General features: G+C 38.9%; 1 protein-coding gene across 7 annotated transcripts; it reads left to right on the top strand.

The window, feature by feature from the left end:
- The first annotated feature begins 120 nt into the window (after positions 1–120).
- HCFC2 (host cell factor C2) lies at positions 121–19583 on the top strand. Of its 7 annotated transcripts, none has more exons than XM_071728521.1 (16): positions 121–702; positions 2261–2409; positions 2771–2931; positions 3822–4030; positions 4532–4616; positions 5643–5746; positions 6277–6465; positions 7580–7759; positions 8133–8236; positions 9142–9304; positions 10346–10546; positions 11745–11815; positions 13053–13190; positions 14502–14687; positions 15138–15423; positions 19429–19583. In XM_071728521.1, exons 1-16 carry the CDS (start codon positions 537–539, stop codon positions 19494–19496), a joined length of 2460 nt encoding a protein of 819 aa, XP_071584622.1. In that variant the 5' UTR covers positions 121–536; the 3' UTR covers positions 19497–19583. The 7 variants fall into 7 exon arrangements, with proteins under 7 accessions (XP_071584622.1, XP_071584630.1, XP_071584647.1 ...); XM_071728529.1 differs by having other exon boundaries at positions 9142–9295; XM_071728546.1 differs by lacking the exon at positions 19429–19583 and adding an exon at positions 16455–19399 and having other exon boundaries at positions 122–702.
- Positions 19584–19645: the final 62 nt, after the last annotated feature.

A 19645-nucleotide genomic window follows, 5' to 3' on the forward strand; every position in this document is an offset into this window, starting at 1 on the left:
CCGAGGCTCTGAAGGCAGCGCTGGGTGCCCCAGGCTCAGCAGCCCACACCGCATTCGCGGTGACCCGGACACCCCCTCAGCCTGGGCCGCCAGGCAGCAGTCCTCCTCCTTCTCCTCAGGCGGGGAGCCTCCCCCGGGCACTCCCGCCAGGCCCCCCGCTAAAGCAAAGCCGAGACCGGAGGCTCTTTGCGCGGGGGGGGGGGGGCGAAGGGAGCGGCGCAGAGGGGTCCTGCGGCGGGCACGACCGCCGAGAAAACGCCATCCACACGGCACCCTCCCTGCACCTCCGGACGGCCCCCGTCACCCAAAGGGAGCGGGACCGCCACCCAGCCGGCGATCGCCTCCTCGCTCCCTCCCTCCCGCCGCCTGGCAGCGAAGGTGCCGCTGCCGGGAGCTCCCCCTGAGGGCCGGGGGGTAACGGCCGCGCCGCCATCACGTGACCCGCGGCGGCGCCCCGCCGCCACCCGCCGCTCCCTCTGCCCCCCCCCCCGCCGGCCTGCCCCGGCCGCGCGGTGCATTGTGGGAGTGGCGGTAAGATGGCGGCAGCCGCCGCTGGGCTGAGCTGGAGGCGGGTGTCTTCCTTCACGGGGCCGGTGCCGCGCTCCCGCCACGGGCACCGTGCGGTCGCCATCCGAGAGCTGGTCATTATCTTCGGGGGCGGCAACGAAGGCATCGCCGATGAGCTGCACGTCTACAACACGGGTGCGCGGGGCGGGGCGGCGGGCGCGGCCCCCCGTGGGCGGGAGAGCGGGGAGAGTGCGGGGCGGGACCGGGCCGGACCGGGGCGGGGGCGCCCGGGGCTGTCAGGAGGGGGAGGCGGGGCGGTGGGGCTGTCACGTCTGTAGCCGCCGGTGGGCAGCGGCTTCCCCGGAGCGGCGGGGGTCTCCCACCCTCGTCCCGAACCTCCTGTCCTCCCCCGGGGCTTCCGCCGGGGGGGCTCGGCTGAGCCGCTGTCGCTGAAGGGGCGGGCGGCGGGTGGGCTGTCACCGGGCTGAAAAGCTGCCTGGAACCGAAATGGAGGGGCGAGTGGGGGGAAAAATATGCTCGGGCGAAGGGTCCTGCCGGGGTTGTGCTGAGTGCTGGCTGATGCTGTCGGGTTAATGCTCCTTTCCGCGGAACAGCGACCTGGGAAATCTCATGAGATTGAGGGGTTTTTTTTTGCTTCCCCAGCCCCTCGTCCTTGGGAGGGTGGGGGGGGTACAGACCCTCTAGCAGGTCTCAGCTGGATGACTGCAGGCTGGATTAGCCCCCTCAGGCATCCAAATCCCTCTTCTTCCCTCTGGTGGCAGCTCACCGGAGCTGAATAGGCTGAAAGAGGAATCTTGGTTAGGAAAGTGAACATGCTGGCATTGGGATCCTTTCCAGACAGGAAGCTGCTCGAGACCGATCTTAGTCGCTGAAAGAGTAGATGCCTGAGTAAGGTACTGCACGGGGTGCTGCTGGATGAGGCGGGAGGATTTCTGTGTCATTTCAGATCTTGGGCTGAGACGGGAGCGAGTGTGCTGCTCAGTCTGCCCGTCCTGGCTGCTTGTGCAAGGTAGCAAAAGCATGGAAGTGAGAGCATGTTAGCAGGCCTTTTACCTTGCCAACTTTTAAAAATCGTTCAAAAATTCTAATTTCACACTTTTTCCTTTTTGTGTTTGTGAAAAGAAAAAAAAAATCTTAGGAAAAAGGAGGCAATATCTCCTGTGATTCTTTCATATCAGAGCAGTGGGGATGCTGCTGCTGGATCAGGCAGTCTCAGTAGCTCTTTCCTGCCTCTGTGCCTCTCCTCTCCCATATATCAGTGCAGTGCTCTGTAGATATTTGCACTGGTCCCAAATCCGTGTAATTAGTTTTTTGATGGAGCTGTTAAGTCCAGGCACATTGCCATGTTCTGTAGCTCTAATAATTCTGTTTCTAGGGCTAGCACCCTCTGTGTTAGTGTAGTTATCTCTTTTGTGTGCAACTGCATTTATGTTCCTCATTAGCCTCCTTTTTTGGCAAAGCTATTATATTGCTGGGTGACTCTTGGTAACAGACTTAGTTACAGTGACCTCGTGTGCTAATTCACATATTGAGTAACATTGGTTAGATAAAGGTGTTTGGTTTTCTTTTTAGTAAAAAAAAAAAACACTTTAATTCAATTAAAACTTAATGTTAAACAAACAGACCATCCACAGTTATCTACAGGTAAAAGATCATTCTTTAGAAAGCAAAGGTGTTTAAAAATATACCTTCCTTCTCAATGTTTGAATATTTCTTTTTTCTGATATTCTAGCAACAAATCAGTGGTTCCTTCCTGCTGTAAGGGGAGATATTCCTCCAGGCTGTGCAGCACACGGATTTGTTTGTGATGGTACCAGAATACTAGTTTTTGGAGGAATGGTTGAATATGGAAGATACAGTAATGATTTATATGAATTACAGGTAGGAAATATATGAAGATGTTTCAGTTTTCAGGACCACTTTAATTATCTATTTATGAACAAAACAGTATCAACTGCAGAAGGAAGTTAGCTGAACTTTGCTCCGCTTCAGGAGGAATAAGCTCTTTACATAAAGATGGAGAAAATCTAAATAACTTTGGAACAGAGGTTATCATCTAGTCTAAATAAATTTTACAATGTTTAATGTTTTATGAAGGTCAGCTTTTACATATCCCCTTTAATGTATATCCTATGAAAAGCCCAGCATTCCCTTAAAAATAATTCAGAAAGTATATGAGTGAATTTGACTATGAACAACTATAAATTAAGGTGTTTCTGAACATATATTTATTGTCTTTAAGGCAAGTCGATGGCTCTGGAAAAAAGTAAAACCTCAAGCTCCTTCCACTGGATCACCACCTTGTCCTCGACTTGGCCACAGTTTTTCTTTATATGGTAACAAGTGCTATTTATTTGGTGGCCTGGCAAATGAAAGTGAGGATTCAAATAATAATGTTCCCAGGTATGCTGATTTAGTTTGGTTTAGTTTGAATTCAGTGTCTTTAAAAATAAATTATTAGGTACAACAGCTTTGAAGAGAAACATTCCATGGAGGCTGTCCTGTGTACCAAGTACTCACATTTGGTTTATTTGTGAAGTGGAGGGGTTTACATGCCAAGAAGCTTAACTGTGTCTTCTGCTAATCCCACAATATGCAACTCTGACTGACTGCTCTAATGCCTCTGGAGGGAAACCTGAATAGAGTTGGGTATTTTTTTCTAGTATTTTGAGTGATGTTCTTAAGAATGGCTTGTTTGTAAGAATTACTTAAACCAGCAAAGTCTCACAAGTCACATCATTCACAACCGAAGTTTCCTGCATAGTGCTGTGACATGTTACTGTTTAATGCAGTAAAGAAGAGGTATCTGGTGTGAATACCAAGATTCAGAGATGGTTATCTAATAATGATTGTCTGATGGCCAGCCTAAAGAGATCAGAAAACAAACAGCTTCTTTTCACCTTTGTTGCTTTAAAATTGCAGAAATTCATCTCTAATGTCCCATGTCATCACATATTTTTTTACTATTTGCATTTTTTTCTCAGTTTGTCCATATGTAATTTCTGCTAGGAATGTTGTTTACCGATTTTTAATGGTTCTTTCATGTAATAGAGTGCACCAAGTATGATAGAGAATCATGTTCCGTTGGAGGCTAAAAGTTATGGTAGCCCATTTTTTGTTTTAAATCTGTTTAGGTTTGGTGCTGTCCACAATGCTGTCAAGTGTTTAGGCTTTTAAAATTCTACACTCTCCCGAGAGAGAAGTCTGTAATACTTGGAAGAGGTCAAAGTCTAATGTTCAATTTTAAGCTTTCTAATAAGCAAATTTTTCATACTTTGTCAATAATACCCTAGATACTTAAATGATTTCTATGAACTGGAGCTGCAACATGGTTCTGGAGTTGTTGGCTGGAGTATTCCTGTGACCAAAGGGACCTTGCCATCTCCCCGGGAATCTCACACAGCCATCGTATACTGCAGAAAAGATTTAGGAAGTCCAAAGATTTATATTTTTGGAGGGATGTGTGGCTGTCGGCTCAATGATCTCTGGGAACTTGACATAGGTGAGTAGATTTGCTTGTAAAAGTCAGTGCAGGGACCTCACAGGCTAAGAGGAAAAATTATAGTGTATAATGATTAATTGTATGATATGGTGCAGATATTATTTGGACTCACACCGTAGTGTTAACCTTCTGTAATTTTTGGATTCAAATAGGTACGGTGTTGTTTGCATACATTATTCTCACTGATTTTGGTTACACCATGAGATTGTTTCCTTAACATGACTGTTAAGACAGTCACTGTGATAACCAAGTTGAATAACAAGAATTAAACCATAATGCATAATTTTTGATAAACTGATAAATAATTAGTTTGTCAGTATTTCCTGTGGATTTTAGAAGAAGCTTTAAGTGCTTGTTATTTCTCTTTCTTTCTTGAAGTGGCTATTTAAAAAAGGTGAAATGTTGTTTTGTTGCATGTTAGAGGTGTATTACCTCCTAAGATCCAGGTATTGAGATACACAGTGATAACGTGCTTGAGGATTTTTGTTCTTTTTCTTTCAGAAACCATGACCTGGTCAAGACCAGAAACTAAAGGGACAGTGCCACTTCCTCGCAGTCTCCATACAGCCAATGTAATAGGAAACAAGTATGTCTGTTGTTAAAAGCTCAACTCTAGAAAGGTACACTTAGTAGGAGAATGATGATGCTTAACCACTACTGCTCAGTACAAGCCATTAGTCCTCTAGAGTAGTTTTCTGCTTTTATTATCCTGCCTCTGTGGAAATTAAAAAAGTGTAATTTAAGGGATTCCCCCTGTCAGTGTTTCCATTCAGCAGGACAATCTGCCCAGCTCACAAGCAGAAGCTTGTGAGCCAAGCTTCTTGGTTCACCTTTGTGCATTCTGGGGAGGTGTCAGCTGGGCCTGAGCTGGCTCTGTCAGGAGACAACTTGAGCGCCTCTCTGTCTGTGACATGGTGATCTAGCTAAGCAAAGAAACTGCTCAAAGAGTAGAACCAGTCCTAGGCAAAACCATTCCAAATTTCTGTGGGGTGGTTTCTCTGTAGTCTGTTCCTCAGTACTTTATTTCTTGCCAGTGTGGTTTGTTTTGGCAGATAACATTTTATATCAATTTGCAATCTGGCATGAAAAGAAAAAGGAAAGGGGGCAAAGAAGTGTGAAAGCTTTGTTATCTTCTGATCTGAGAGCTTAGCTTTATGTTATTTATATGAAATGTTACTTATTTGTAGCCTGCAGTATGTTTTTAAATTTTGATATCTGACTTGGATATCACTCTTGTAATTTTAGGCTGGTTTATTGAAAGGTGTGCAGTAAAGGGTTGTAGAAATTCCATGTGTTTTTTTAATTTTTGGAGAGTATTAGCAGTTTGGTGGTTTGTAAAAAAGATAAAATATTAACTTCTGATTCTCTGAAGTTGTTTGATGAGTTCAGAGGGGGTTTTGTTTTTTAATCAAACTTACTGAAAACAAATCACAAGATAGATGTCTGCAACAATGCCTTCTAAGGAGACTAGACACAAAATGTGCTGTAAATCAGAACTGAAAGCACTGGAAACTTCTGTTTTGTCCTAGTTTGAGAGAGCACACGCAGCAGATCTGGATGTTAATTGGCTTTTCTTTTCTTTTTCCCTCTTCCCTCTTTTCCTGTATTTCAGAATGTATGTTTTTGGTGGATGGGTTCCACAGTCAGCAGGAGGTGAAATTTCTGCTCATGATGGTGAATGGAAATGTACCGGTTCATTTTCTTATCTTAATTTGGGTCAGTGTTTCTGCCTTTCTGGGAGTGGGCATTTTGAATTAATATTTCTCTAACAGTAGAGTAAATACTTTGAGACTCTGGCTAAAGTTTTATGATGCCCTGTTGTAATCCTAGCTGACTAAAGAAGATGCCAGTTATTTTTTTTTTTTCTTTGAACGTTCATCAGGTTTGCGTATGCATATGTTTTTTTCATATAACTTTAATGATAAGTAATAGAGATACTCCTTCATTAGGAGCACAAGAGACAAAATGAGCTTTTTCTAAATGTGATAAAACTATCCCCGAATCTCATGTTTGCCTGTGTGAAACAACCAGAGATCAGAAAATTCATCCTGTTTTAATTGATTGTATCTTGCAAACTGATGGGAAAGCAACCTTCTCTTTGAAATAATGCAAATTTAAATGCAGTTGTCTATGAAAACAGGATTTATTTTCATTTTATTTTCTCTGAGCAGTTAAGCATATTAACATCTGTATTGCTTGTTTTGGAAAACATCTAGAAACTAAATTTTTTGAGTTTCATTTACTAGATACGGCAGAATGGATAGGTCTGATCTCAGATTGCCAGGAGGACAAAAGTAACTTGTTACCAGGGCCAAGAGCAGGACACTGTGCTGTAGCAGTTGGCACTCGTCTCTATATCTGGAGTGGTAGAGATGGTTACAGAAAAGCTTGGAACAATCAAGTTTGCTGCAAAGATCTTTGGTACCTTGATACTGGTGAGTCAGAAATAAATAAGAGATTTGTACTATGTTCCACATTTTATTAATATGTGAAACTGGTGCTGATGATCAGGACATCTAAAGCTGTAGCAAACTCAAAGGTTATTTAAATTTTAAAGCTTATTTAAGTAAACCACACTTCACTGTTATTTTGGCTTTATCAGAAAAAAATTAGGAAGGCTTGTTTAGAGTCCATGAAATAACTCTGTGGCTAGATTCTACATTGCATGCCATGGTCAGTAGACACAAGGTGCTGAAGGGTGTTTTACCTAAACACAAGGTTCCTGGCCTCTCGTCTTCATCTTTGCTGCTGCTACTTACTCTTTTTTTACCAACCCCCCTCATTCTCTTGGGATCATTGCTGCTGCTGCTTCCTCATCTCTTGGACTACAAAAAAATTGGTGAAGGCAATTCTGGAGTACTAATTACTCCTTAGTGGCTGGCTTGATGGAAGGACTTGAGATGGTACAGGGGGAAGGGAAACTAGAATGGTACTTCTGGGAGGGAGTTGTTGCCTGCTCAAGTGGAAGCATGAGAATAGTTATTGGAGACTGTAAGTGTTTAGGAGATAGTGTTTTCTCTCTTTTTTTTTTTTTTTTTTATCCTCAGGAAGGTAAGAAGATGAAAAAGAGTAGCAGAGGAAGGATGTGCTTGAGAGTGCAGCCTAGTCAGGCATCAAGGCAAGTGAGAGGAGCAGGACATTGGTACTGAATCCTGCCCAGGGAAAGCTCACTTCAGCTACTGACAGCAAGCAGAAAGCAAGCACAGTCTTCTGTGAACCATTTCCAAGACTACATAAAGCTTTAGTAGCCATAGAGCTACATAGGCTGCAGCCTTTTAGGAAAGGAAGAGAGTTTCTTATCTACCTTATCCCTATGATGAACCAAAGAAAACATCAAAACTTCAGCATTTTTCAACGTTCTAGAATGACACTTTATAATTCTCTGACTTGATATGACACCATTGACATTGTTTTGTGTTGATCTGGTATATATTCTACAAAAGTGAAAAAGGAGCTATTGATTTTCATTGCATTATATAGATAGTTCTCAAACTGATAAAGGAGGACAACTACAAACATGCCATATGTGTTTTTATTGGTTTCTTGTAGAGAAACCTCCAGCACCATCACAAGTACAGCTGATTAGAGCTACAACCAACTCTTTTCAAGTGAAATGGGATGAAGTGCCTACAGTTGAAGGTTATCTTCTTCAGTTACATGCTGACTCACCATCAGTGGCTGGAATGCCTGGGACTGGGGTTCCGGAGACATCCGTGCTGAGTTCACAAGGTAGCAGTCAGATCACATGCTGATGTTTGTGCAAAGGTGGAGTAGAGGGTTGATAAGTAATAAATAAAAATTTGTTTAACAAAAAAAACAAAAAAAAAAAATTTGAGAGAGAGTGAGACCCTTTAACTTGTCCCTGTCAGTTTTGGCCAGCTATCTGAATATGAAGATATTTGCATAGTATCAGGCATGATTTGAGAAAGGAAATGGTAAGGAAGGGATTTTTTTCTGATTGTTTGACCATGCAGTTTCACTTCAGTTTTAGAACCAGGTGTCCCCTCAGGCAGCTTTGAGTCTTCCTCTGGAATAGATATAAACCAACATGATAATTAAGTTTTATGTAACTGATTGGAATTTGCTTTTGTTTACCTGAAAGGTGGCTCTTCTCTACATCCAAGTCCACAACCATTGCCTAGTGTTCCTTATCCAGAAATGAAGGTGGATCATCCCAGCCAAACAAATAATGTCATTCCTAATAATGTAAGTATAAACTGAAAAATGCCTATGTGGCAAAGTATCATGGGAAGCTACAAAACTGCCAAAACACTTTATCAGTTTTAAAATAAATAAATACCTGCATACTTTTTAGGCCTTAGAAAAAACCTAAATCAACCAAACCAAAAAAAGACACCTACTAAAGTAGTTGTGGCTGTTTTCTTACATTTATAATGGAGAGAGAGTAAAGTCCTCTTCCTAGTAATGCAGAGAGGAAATTGCAACTATGTTGACTTCCAGAATGTTAACTGTAAACCTGATGCCAGTAGAAATACTATTCATCCTCAAAATGTTGCTGAAATTACTGTGGGAGGGAAAAAGGATAAGGCATACTCCATCTTTATTGGTGTTTTTATGCTAGTCCACTTACCTGTAGGTTCCTTCTACAGTATAAACCAAATTATTGTCTATTCTGGTTATGCAGTTGTGTGTGTACAGTTTTGCCAGTTTAAAAGAAATAGGGAGGAAAAAAGTGATTAAAGGATCACATTTTTAGAAATGTAGAGCTTTTCTTTACTGGGTAAGACCTCAGGTCTGTAAGGGATCCATAATGTATTCCTCTATAAAACACATGTAGAAGCACTATGAATTTTACTAACAGTAGAAGTATGCTGAGTATGTGCCAGGAAAGCAGATGTTGAAAGCCTCTGTATCTGTGATTTTTCTCATCCTTTCAAGTCACCCAGTATAGATTCAAAGTACACATCAATGAAGCTGCATGTAATAACATAAGAATGTGAGCTTCCCCATCAGATAAAACTGAGTATCTGTTTGGGGCCTGGGGGATTTGTTGGAGGATTATTGCTTGCTGGTTTTGAGAAAGTGTTTTCATGCCATGTTAGCAATTGAAATTTGCAGTTAAACAATAACAAATTTATTGGTTTCGTTAGGTCCAAGTTTCCCTTTCATCCAACTCATTATTAAAAGTAGAAGGAAAAGAAAAGGTTGCAGCACCTGAAAACAAGATTACACAGGAGACTATGAAAAACCATGCAGATGCTACAGGATTCAAAGAACCAAATGCCCCTTCTCTGTTGCCCGTTTGTACATCAAGTAAGATGACTATAGAATAAAAATTAATTTAAAAGTGAGGGTTAAAATTCATCTCAAGCATAAAAATGAGATAATTTCTGTCTTATAATTCAGAATTATTTTAGTGGTCTTTTTAGTTAAAAAACAACCAACTTGTGCTAGTTATTGCTGTTCATATCTTTAGAAGATATGAGGAAAACCAAAATCTTAAGTTGTTTGAAGTGTTGCAAGGGACATGAAATTCTCAGTCTGTTCATTATTATGATGTCAGAAGTGTCTCTTTAAACATAAACATTCCTTTTTAACATCAAAGAGCAGACTGACAGCACCAGATTAATTTTACATAATCAAGGTGATATTAACTCCAGGCTCTGTTTGACATTGTTTCTGCCTGTTGGTGAAAAGCTATGAGCTAATGTAAAATTCTAGGCAAAGTAGAGAGGGGCATGTTTGTTTCTGACTGCAGAGGAAACAGAAGATGCTGAGGCACAGATTCTCTGATTCTGTGAAACAGGCATTTCACTGAAGTTCTTCAAGTTCAACGTGGTGAATCCAGGCTCAGTCACCTGGCCTGTTTATATTTGAATTTCATATAATTTACAGACTGTTGGATTTTAATTTTCTTCACTGTGAGTAAGTATTATGTGGATCTTAGTGCTAAGTGAGAAACAGACCTCCACAGTGGTTAATCTTAAGTTCATTGTTACAAATCTGTGATACTGAGTTGTGTAGGTATTTTCTCATTATATTAGGATTTATTTTCCAAATTAATCTTTTTGTAGCCAAATAGATACAGAACAGCAAGCTTGAAACAAATGAAAATGCTGTTTTAATACAGCTGGTTACATGTATTTATTTATGACTGTGCAGACAAACTTATATATCTGAAGAAATTAATAATTCAATTAATGCTATAATAGCAATTAACACAAACAGATCTATTATAACCCGAATCTGGGTCAAACTGTGGTTTTATATGAAACTAAAGCCATTAGATCAAGTTGAGATTTGTTAGATGTTACCAATATCAAATTCTGATTAATATTTTCTTTTTTTTTTAAGGTGCTCAGGCTTCCACAAATGTAGGTGAATTTCATGACTTGGACAAACGAACTGTAAATCCTGATGCTTCTGTCTCCAGTACCCTCTCCAGCACTCAAACTATGGTAACCCAGCAGGCTGTTAAAACTGAGTCATCAAGTACAAATGGGGCGGTTGTTAAAGATGAAACTTCACTAACAACATTCAATTCAAAATCTGAAGGTTTGAAATGTGTTTCACATACTGTATTTTGAGCCATTTATATCTAAGGCCATCAGTATTCTTTTGGTGTGGTGGGGTTCCCATCTTGACGAGTACCTGGGACTGAGATAGGACTTTGGGCATTGAGGACCTTGGGTAGCCTGGATGGCATCTGCTATGATGTAAACATCTTTTAAAATCGGGATATTTCTTTTAAACAAGTGTAAAACACTTTGTTTCCTATAAGCTATGAGTCCTCTAGATTTTCATCTATGCAGAAGCCCATTTTCTAAATAGCAGTAGCAGCCAGTTTTGGTGCCTGTAGCATCTTTGCTTGTCTGTGTATTTAGGTGTAAAGACTAGAGATGGTAACTATAGATGGTTTTGATTTTAAACAATTGACCTATATAGCAAATATGCCCAGTTCATGAGTCTTGCTCACCCAGGCAAATGTGGTGACCTCTTCTCAGTCTGCTTGAAGTAGCTGAAATAAGCAGCAAAGCAGAAACCAAACATACTGGTAGCTTTTCAGGTTTTGTCTTTCATGCACATCAACAGGTTGTGTTAGGTATTGTTTTGTGTGCGTTCTCTTACTGATGCTGTGTGAGTAGGGTAATTTTTAACAAACAGTATTATATTTTAAAAGCCAAACTCAGAAACACAGGTGCAGAATACTAATACTCCCTTGTGTTGCTCATGTGCTTAGTGCTTATGTACTTTGATTTATGTTTTTACTTTAAAATTCCATTTAAAATTTAGTAAGTGTTATTTTCCCATTTGTTAGGATTGTTCAAAGATTAGCTGTTCATATTCAGAATTCAGGCTGTATTAATGTCAGAAAGCATGCATTCAAATTAAGAGTTCATTCTTAGACTATTCATATAATGCCATCAGTATGTACCTTCATCTGGTACTTAGATTATATTTTCATAAATACTTCATATTGATTTAATAATTCTGTCACTTTTTAGGATTTTCTGAGTCCTGCCTTTTGTCTGTATTTATCTGTAGCAGACTGCAATGCCAGCCTCTTACAATTGTTCTTTGTGATGCAAGCCAAAATTAATTTTAGTGTTATAAATAGAACCGCATGCAAAAGTCTGAGACGTACTCTTGCAACAAATACTTGTAACTGGCTGTTGATGTCATCTTTCATGCTCTGTGGGCTTTGTGTTAAGTTTTTCTTATCACTTAAGCTTTTAAATAACTTTGTTTCTAGCTGCTGAAACTGCTTATATCATGCCTTCGACAAGGGTCAGTACTGGACAGACAAATGATTCACATTCCTCAGTAAGTCTGAAAAAGTGTAATCAAATAGCTCTGTTCATTGTTCTGTTTATTAGTTGTCAGGGCTCTTCTGTTTTCCTTTAATTATATTTCTGAAAGAAAAGCCATTTATATTTAGGGCTTGAAGTGAATAATACTGTGGTAAACATTTCTTTTGTAAAAACTACTGGCATTGTGTGGGTTTGATTTGAGCCTAAGTAGCAGTTGTGTAGTTGGGAGGAGATCCAAGTATCTTTTTCAGCTGTTGAATCATTTTTATGGACTGGCACAGTGGAATGGTCTCTCTGCTGCATGACGTGCAAGTGTAAAATGTTTTTTCTGTGTGCACATCTGAATTTAAAATGAAGCATGTATTAGATCACGTTGGTGTTAGCTGCTGATCTATAGGTTTGAAACGTAACTAAACTGACATCTTGATGTTTTTCCCTAGAGGAGATGGGGACTCACTATGCAAGCTGTAAATGCTGCCTGAAAAAGTAAATGCTTCCTGTTTCACCTGCTTACAACTTAATGCACAAAACCAAGGTGCTACTGTTGCCTCCAAAAGAGAGGAGCTAAGGATGGGAAGAAGCATTTGCTACTTAAGGGTTGGGGTGCTTTTGCCAGTAGTGACTGCCACTCACTCCTTTTCCATGCCAGCAGGATCATGGCCTGTCTGTGCTGGGCACACTGACCATGCAAGTGCCCTCTCTGGTGCCCAGAGGAAAGCAAGAAAGACACTTTGTCTTTCTGGGTCAGTGAGGAATAGTTCCCTTGCCCTCCACCACAGCTGCCCCATGTCACAGCAGAGGCCCTCTTCTCAGCTGTGCACAAGTTCAGCAGGAGCTTAGAAGATGCCATGTTTAGGGCTGAGGTGTAGCTGAATCCCAGGCAGGGCTTACTGATACTGCTCCATGTGAAACTTCTTGACCTCTGAGTGGAATAGACTCAAAACTACATGCTGCTACGGACTTAAAGCTCTACAGCTTTAAATTTCCTCTCCCTGTTTAAAGGTGATATCCCCACTCTTTGTGTTTTGTTTTATTTGTTTTTTTTCTTAAAAGTTGGACTGGATCTAATCCGTGAATAGTGACCAGTTGGTTTTGAAAAGTATTTTAATAAGACATGCCTATTCCTTTGAAGTATAAGAAAGTAACACTGGTATGAAAGGGGATTGTCTCTTACATATGCTACAGTCTTAGCATTTTTATTACATACATTGAAGTATGCATAACCTACATAACATGTTTTCAAATAATAGAAAACTCCACAAAGACAAATGGCAGCGGTGAAAACACGAGACCGGCAGTGGTATGATGTTGGAATTTTTAAGAACAACAATGCTGTGGTGAGCCAGTTCTACTTGCTGCCAGAGGAAATGCTGACCCTCTCTAACAAGGTAGCTTCCAAATCTTCTCTAATACACTTGCACATATGTATTTTGGAATCTGTTGCTCATCTGCTTTACAACAAAATGTGGGATTTTCTAATACTGCAACAGGACCTGGTGCTTATAGGAGTTCTGTATTTTGTGATCACATAGTTCCTCCTGTGCTTTGTTCACACTTTTGTACAATCTCTTAAATCAGATTAGTTTCTTGTATGTTGTTCTTGTATGAAAACATGGAACATCTTACTTTGCTAATTCTAATTCTTTCCATAGTTCTATTTTAGCCTTAGGAAAGGATTTTAAACTTGGTGAACTTTCAAGACAGTAAAAATTGTTAAAAATTTTTAAAAAACATACTTTTTAATGTTATCTCATAGAATCATTTCAGTTTGTTATTTGAGTGTTTCTTTGTTTCCAGAATCTTTGCTTACAAATTGTTAGATACTATTAAGACACAGGCTGAGCTGTTTAAAAATACTAGGTGTGGAACTGTAGTGTATTTTGTATTAGTTTTCTGTAACAGTGTTGTTGCACTTGTGAGTTTATATATGAAAATTCAGCATGTGCAAAACTTGGAGAAATTATGGTGAAAATGTAAATTAATGATATCCTAGTGAAATAAAAAAGATGGGTTTATGTTTTCTTGAGACAGAAACAAAAGAACAGAACATTTTCAAATAAAGCATTTCACTAAAAGTACTGCACAGCTTAATTTTAAACAGCATAGTACATTTTAGAGTGTTCACGTTTACTGTGATTTCCTATACATTATTCAGAAGGAAAATAGTTCCATTGGAAGTTTCAAGGATGCATCTATTTTAAACACAGAAGTACAGTAGCACATAATGTTTCAGAAATCTATTTGTTCATAACTCACAGTGCCTTTCTTTAAAAACATTTTGATTACCTGCGCATCAAATTTCAACTCCTAATTAGAGGAGTAACTGGCTTGGAAACAAAAATAATTTTTAGGACAGAAGAATATGCTAATTAAAGCATAAGCTATGCAGTTGGGAATGCTGCTTTGCTTTTACTTTCCCCAGTAAAAATGACCAATTCAATTTAAATGACTGAAAAATTGGGTTGTTTTCTTCTTGGTTAGAGATGCAGTCTCATATTGCTTCTTACCTCACCTGTTTTGAGGTGAGCTAGTGCCTCAGTCAGAACCTTTTTGTAAGTTCTGATTTAGGCACAAAAGTGTTAGATCAATTTTCAGTTTCACTTAAATTTACTAATCTTAATTTATCACTACGCACTTCGTATTTTTTAAACTGTGCTTAGAATTTTCAAAAAATTAACAGAAGTGTTGCTTTTTTTCAGATGGAAAATGCAGATGTACTAGACTACAGATTACTTAAGAAGCAGGATCTTTTCCCAGGCACAGTGTATAGGTTCAGAGTTGCTGCAATTAATGGCTGTGGCGTTGGGCCTTTCAGTAAAGTCAGTGAATTCAAGACTTGCATTCCGGGTTTTCCTGGAGCTCCCTCAACAGTCAAAATCACCAAGGTGAGAAACACAAGGAATTCTACTTCCAATGTATAAAATTATCTCAGTTTTCAGTTGGTTTGTTGTTGGTGTTTTTTCCAAGTTAAAATTTTCATATAAAATAGTGTCATGCGTAATTGGTTGATTCTGCTCAGTGCAATATTCTTTAAGAAATTTGCTACAAAGAATTATTTTAAGACTTAATGACCATGTTACAAGGTACGCATCTTAATCATCTGATACTTTCCCTGTGATTTTATCTTTTTACATCATTGAAACTATAAAGGTTTGCCATGTTTTTAAAAAAAAAAAAAAAACCACAAAATACAAAAGACACATACAAAGAGTGATATTAGGTTAGAATTTTCATATTATCTTTAGATGTTTTTTTAATTATTTTTCTATCTTTTTCTCTATATGAGTATCTACTGATTAGCTACATACTATCACATTTTCTCCCTTTTTCCTTAGAGTGTAGACTGTATTCATCTCTCTTGGGAGCCTCCTGCCTCACCCTCTGGAAATATTTTAGAATATTCTGCCTACTTAGCAATACGTTCCACGCAATTGCAGGAAAATCCAAGTCAGCTTGTATTTATGAGAATATACTGTGGTCTTAAAACATCATGTATAGTGACTGCTGCCCAGCTTGCTAATGCTCATGTGGATTACACTTCCCGACCTGCAATAGTGTTCAGAATCTCTGCAAAGAATGAGAGAGGATACGGACCAGCCACGCAAGTTCGATGGCTTCAAGGTAAAGCTGGTGGCAGATGCAGCATTTAAAATGGGTTGTAGTTGTGGCTGGAAAACGGTGTCTCTAGAACCAACGCTCTTCTTAGTGCATGTGAAGTTCTTGGAGTGTCACTTTGTTCCTTACAGAAGTTTTTAAGAAAATTTATTTGTTGAATGTTGCGTGACATTTTGCGAAAATTTTTATATTTGTTCACAAAGAGAAGGAAGTACTGAAATATTGGTTATTGAGTCTTACCCCACCCTTCAAGTACCAAAAAAGTAAGATTCTGATTTCCCAGGGCTTTGTTTCAACTCAGATTTTTTTTGTTGTGATAACCAATTCAGTTACATACATGGGTGTAATATTTTTTCTTTTTTCAATATCTTCCCCCTTCTTATTAAGAAAAAAATTTCTTAAGGTGACCTAAGGTTTATTTTTGCAATACATGTATGCTTTAAAGTCTATATTATGGTCAGAAAAGGTTTTGTCATCTTGCCCCTGCATTTGAATTCGTCCAGGTTCATGGTGAGCTGGGAATGGGAATGGATCCACTGAAAATTAATACTGCTTTTTAGCCTGATCAGTTCCGGCTCACCTTTTATGTAAGCCAATCCAGGGCCTCAAAAAAAGAACTTTTGCTGGCTTCTTCTCTCACTCCTTCCCCTTTTCTGGCTTAGCTTTCTGCTAGTTGAGAGCTGGCATTGCTCAGCAGGCACCTCTGGTGAGCGTGGAGGGAGGTCAGGAAGGGGCAGAGGGAGAGGAGTGTGGCCACCCCTTTGGAGAGCAAGGAGCTGAGTGTAGCTGTGTGTGGGCTGTGATCCACATGGGGTGGCTGAAAGCCAAGTGTTGAAAACATCACTGCTTGGTGCTGAGCAACCATGCAGAAGCTGTCTACCATGATGTCTTCTGTTTTATTTAACCCTTTAGTTGGTTTTGACAGTGGTCTGTATCCCAGATCTCTGAAAACAGGAGTTGTTTTTAAAAAAAGAGTTTAACCATGTACAACAAGGTGAAGCTATGAAACATTTAACAATGTCTCCTTCTTTTTGCAGATCTGAAAACATCAAGCTCAAAGTAGAAACAACATAATAAGTCTCGAGTTTCGAATGTAGTGTTTAATGTAACTCTTGTACTATTTGTAAATGCTACAAATATTTTATTTTTGCATTGTTTTTATCTTTAAAATATATAACCTTTTTTATGTTTGAAACATGAGCGTTATACAGCCTTGCTCAGGTTTGAGTACCATATAGAAACTATATGGAAGATCGCGGGGTGGAGGACCCCATGCTATCCAATATATCTTTTTGGTAGTGATAGTTAAAATGTTAAAAGTACACAGTTTCAGATTTAAAATAAATCAATAAATAATTGGCACAGGCAGTAGTATTTGAGGTGGAGCCCCCATGATTGCTACAGATCTTCCATAGGTAATTAATGAGATTTGGTATATGAGCAAATTCTGTTTGGTTTCGGTTCCTTTTTCCACATTCTTCGTTGTGGTGCCTGAGTACAAGGCAAAAATTTCCAGTTATTATATAGTAACTTAAAATGTATAAATATTTTAATATATAATTTTTTGTAAAGAAATGATTTTTCTACTATTTGTAACAAATATCTAAATCTTGAAAGATATCCCCTGAAGATTTAAAAGGAAAAAGATACTTAGCCATTGCTCTTATTACAAAAAAAGAACATAAATTCATTGTAAATGCACTACTAAGATTTAGAATTATCCTTTTGTAGTTGTACAAATCGTAAACTTGTAAATACCAATGTTTACAAGAGACCTTTCTGGTCTTTTATTAAAACTTCCATGAGACTCATTCTCTTTTTTTTTTTTAAGTCCATATGCTTTGCTTTTAGCATATGCTTGCTTTTTGCACTAATAATAACTTACCTCATTCCTGTGTTTCTAATCACTTGTGTTGCTTCCATAATGTTTCTGTAAAACTTCAATCTGAAAATTTTAACCAAAGTTTAGGATACATGGTAAGCAATTTTGCACATATTATATGGCAACTTTCAACATATTTATTCCAGTTAATCTTCTTAAGTGCTTGTTTGCTTTACCAGTATATTCTACCAATCAAGTTCAGTATCTCCCTTTTACTATGCATCGTTTTACATTAACTAGCTAGCTGATAAATTCAACAAGCATTACTTCTAGGAATAGGTTGATCCATTCCTATGCTAAAAGAAAAAAAATTGTTCACAGTAGTGAAATAAAGGTAAACATTTTTAAATGCTATTTATGTATCTATATATAAACCTATGTTTACCAAAGTGTAGAGGAAAATGGCTGAGTTGGACAAGGTCACTAGATAAATAGATTGAGGCACCTAAGTAAGATTTATTTTAAAATAAAATCTAAATTATTTACTGTGCAATGAAGTTTATACTTTGCACTTTAATTTTGCCCTGAATGCCAAAAGATTACACATCAAGGTAGAATTTCTTGCCTCTGCCAGTTAAATTTGTCTTAAGAGTGTTTGTAAATATATAAACTAAAAGAAATTATGTGCCTGGTTCAGTGGGAGAAGTATCACTAAAATATTACAGGTTTAATGGCTCAAGTATCCCAGAGCAGATTTAATGGCCAAGTTTTAGGTACCCTGAAAATCAGGGTTGTAATGGAAGTGCTGATACAGCCTTAATTATCACAACACATCACATGCTATAATAGCATATAAAAAGTGCTGGGGACCATAAATTGCTACAGTAGTGTTAATTGTGGCATAGGAGCAATACACATGGTTTGACTCCAGAGAAAAATCATGTGTTTATGACAATGACAGATATCCCAGGTTCACTTTAAATCAGTGTTTATAGTATGAATGTATAGGACTTTCCTGAAGTTAACTGGCTTTAAAATATTTGTGTTTTAATGGTCCATTTCATCAGGTATGACCTCACTACCAATACTGTCTGATAACTAAAATACCATACACATGAGCTGTTAACTAGAAGAATAGAACTTGGTTTTTCTTATTAGTACTGTGAAAGAAGCCTTTAGAGAAAACACTTGTGGCTTTGATTTTGTTGGTTGATAGCTGTGATTGTAGAGTTGTTATTTAAGAATAAAATCTGTTGGGTATGTCCGGGTGGAGTTTTTTTGCACTTAGTTTCACATGCTTTGCACAATTTCTTTTTCAGTGGGTATGTCACAACTACCAAAGGGTAAAACTGTGGCGTTTTCAATGAAAGTAGAATTTCTTCCTGAGTGTGCTTTCTTCAGCTGACTTGACATAAGATATCACTTTCTCTTCCGTGTCCGAGTTGGGTGATGTTGAATAGTGATCATACGCAGATCTTCCTCGGTTTTACTTTAGAATGAAATTGTGGTACACGCTGTAAAATACACTTTGTGGTCTGTTTTTAGAGCTGTATTTATAAACGTCTGAACCCCACCTGTTTGCCTCTCAGTTAGATACCAGACCAATAGCGATCGTTGGATTATCAGTTCGTTTGGAAGTCTGTTGACATCAGCACTTTGAGAATCTGTGTTATCCATTTATTTTGCTATAGGACATGTACCAGAAGCTGAAGTCCATGGGATGACAGCATCCATGTTGTAGAAGTGTCTAGGTTTACTAAATTCCTTAGGGAAATTGTGACTGTGTAAGTGTAGGACGGTCGTGCCGGTTACGGCAGACACCGCTACAGCTTCACCTTGAGAATGTTCTTGTGAAAATGGAAATGAAGTGAACAATAACTTACACTTTGTGTTTTCAAAGTAATTATAGCAATATCTTTTGAATGTAGTTTAAAGTAGAGCACATGATCATGCCATAAACTCTGAAGATATAATAAGTATTACTGTTATTATCTGATATTTCAGGATAGCGGATTTGACGTGAACTTAGTCTTACGGCCTGTTACTTAATGACCTCTACAAGGAAACTGACATTTTGTACAATTCAAGTTGATCAGTCTTACTTCAAAGCATTGTTTGTTCTTTGTAATAAAGTGGTTGTCCTATCGAACGCATTGTAAACACTGAAGTGTATGTCTGTTTTTTCAAAGGTGTACGTGTACAAACTTCCCATTTCTGCCCTTCTTTAGAAAAGGGGATGATTCAGAGAAAAGCGTGAGTATATTTGTCTTGGGGGGAAGAGGGTCTAATGATAAGCATTGTAATACTGAGTATTACTCTTTCATAAAAAGTATTTCCCAAGTTACTTCTTGGTTGCCTTGTGGGTTTTTTTCTTAGTTGATGTTCCCCCAACGCTGCCACCACCAC

Source organism: Heliangelus exortis, chromosome 1 (genome assembly GCF_036169615.1).
Source record: "Heliangelus exortis chromosome 1, bHelExo1.hap1, whole genome shotgun sequence".
Classification (NCBI taxonomy): domain Eukaryota; kingdom Metazoa; phylum Chordata; class Aves; order Apodiformes; family Trochilidae; genus Heliangelus; species Heliangelus exortis.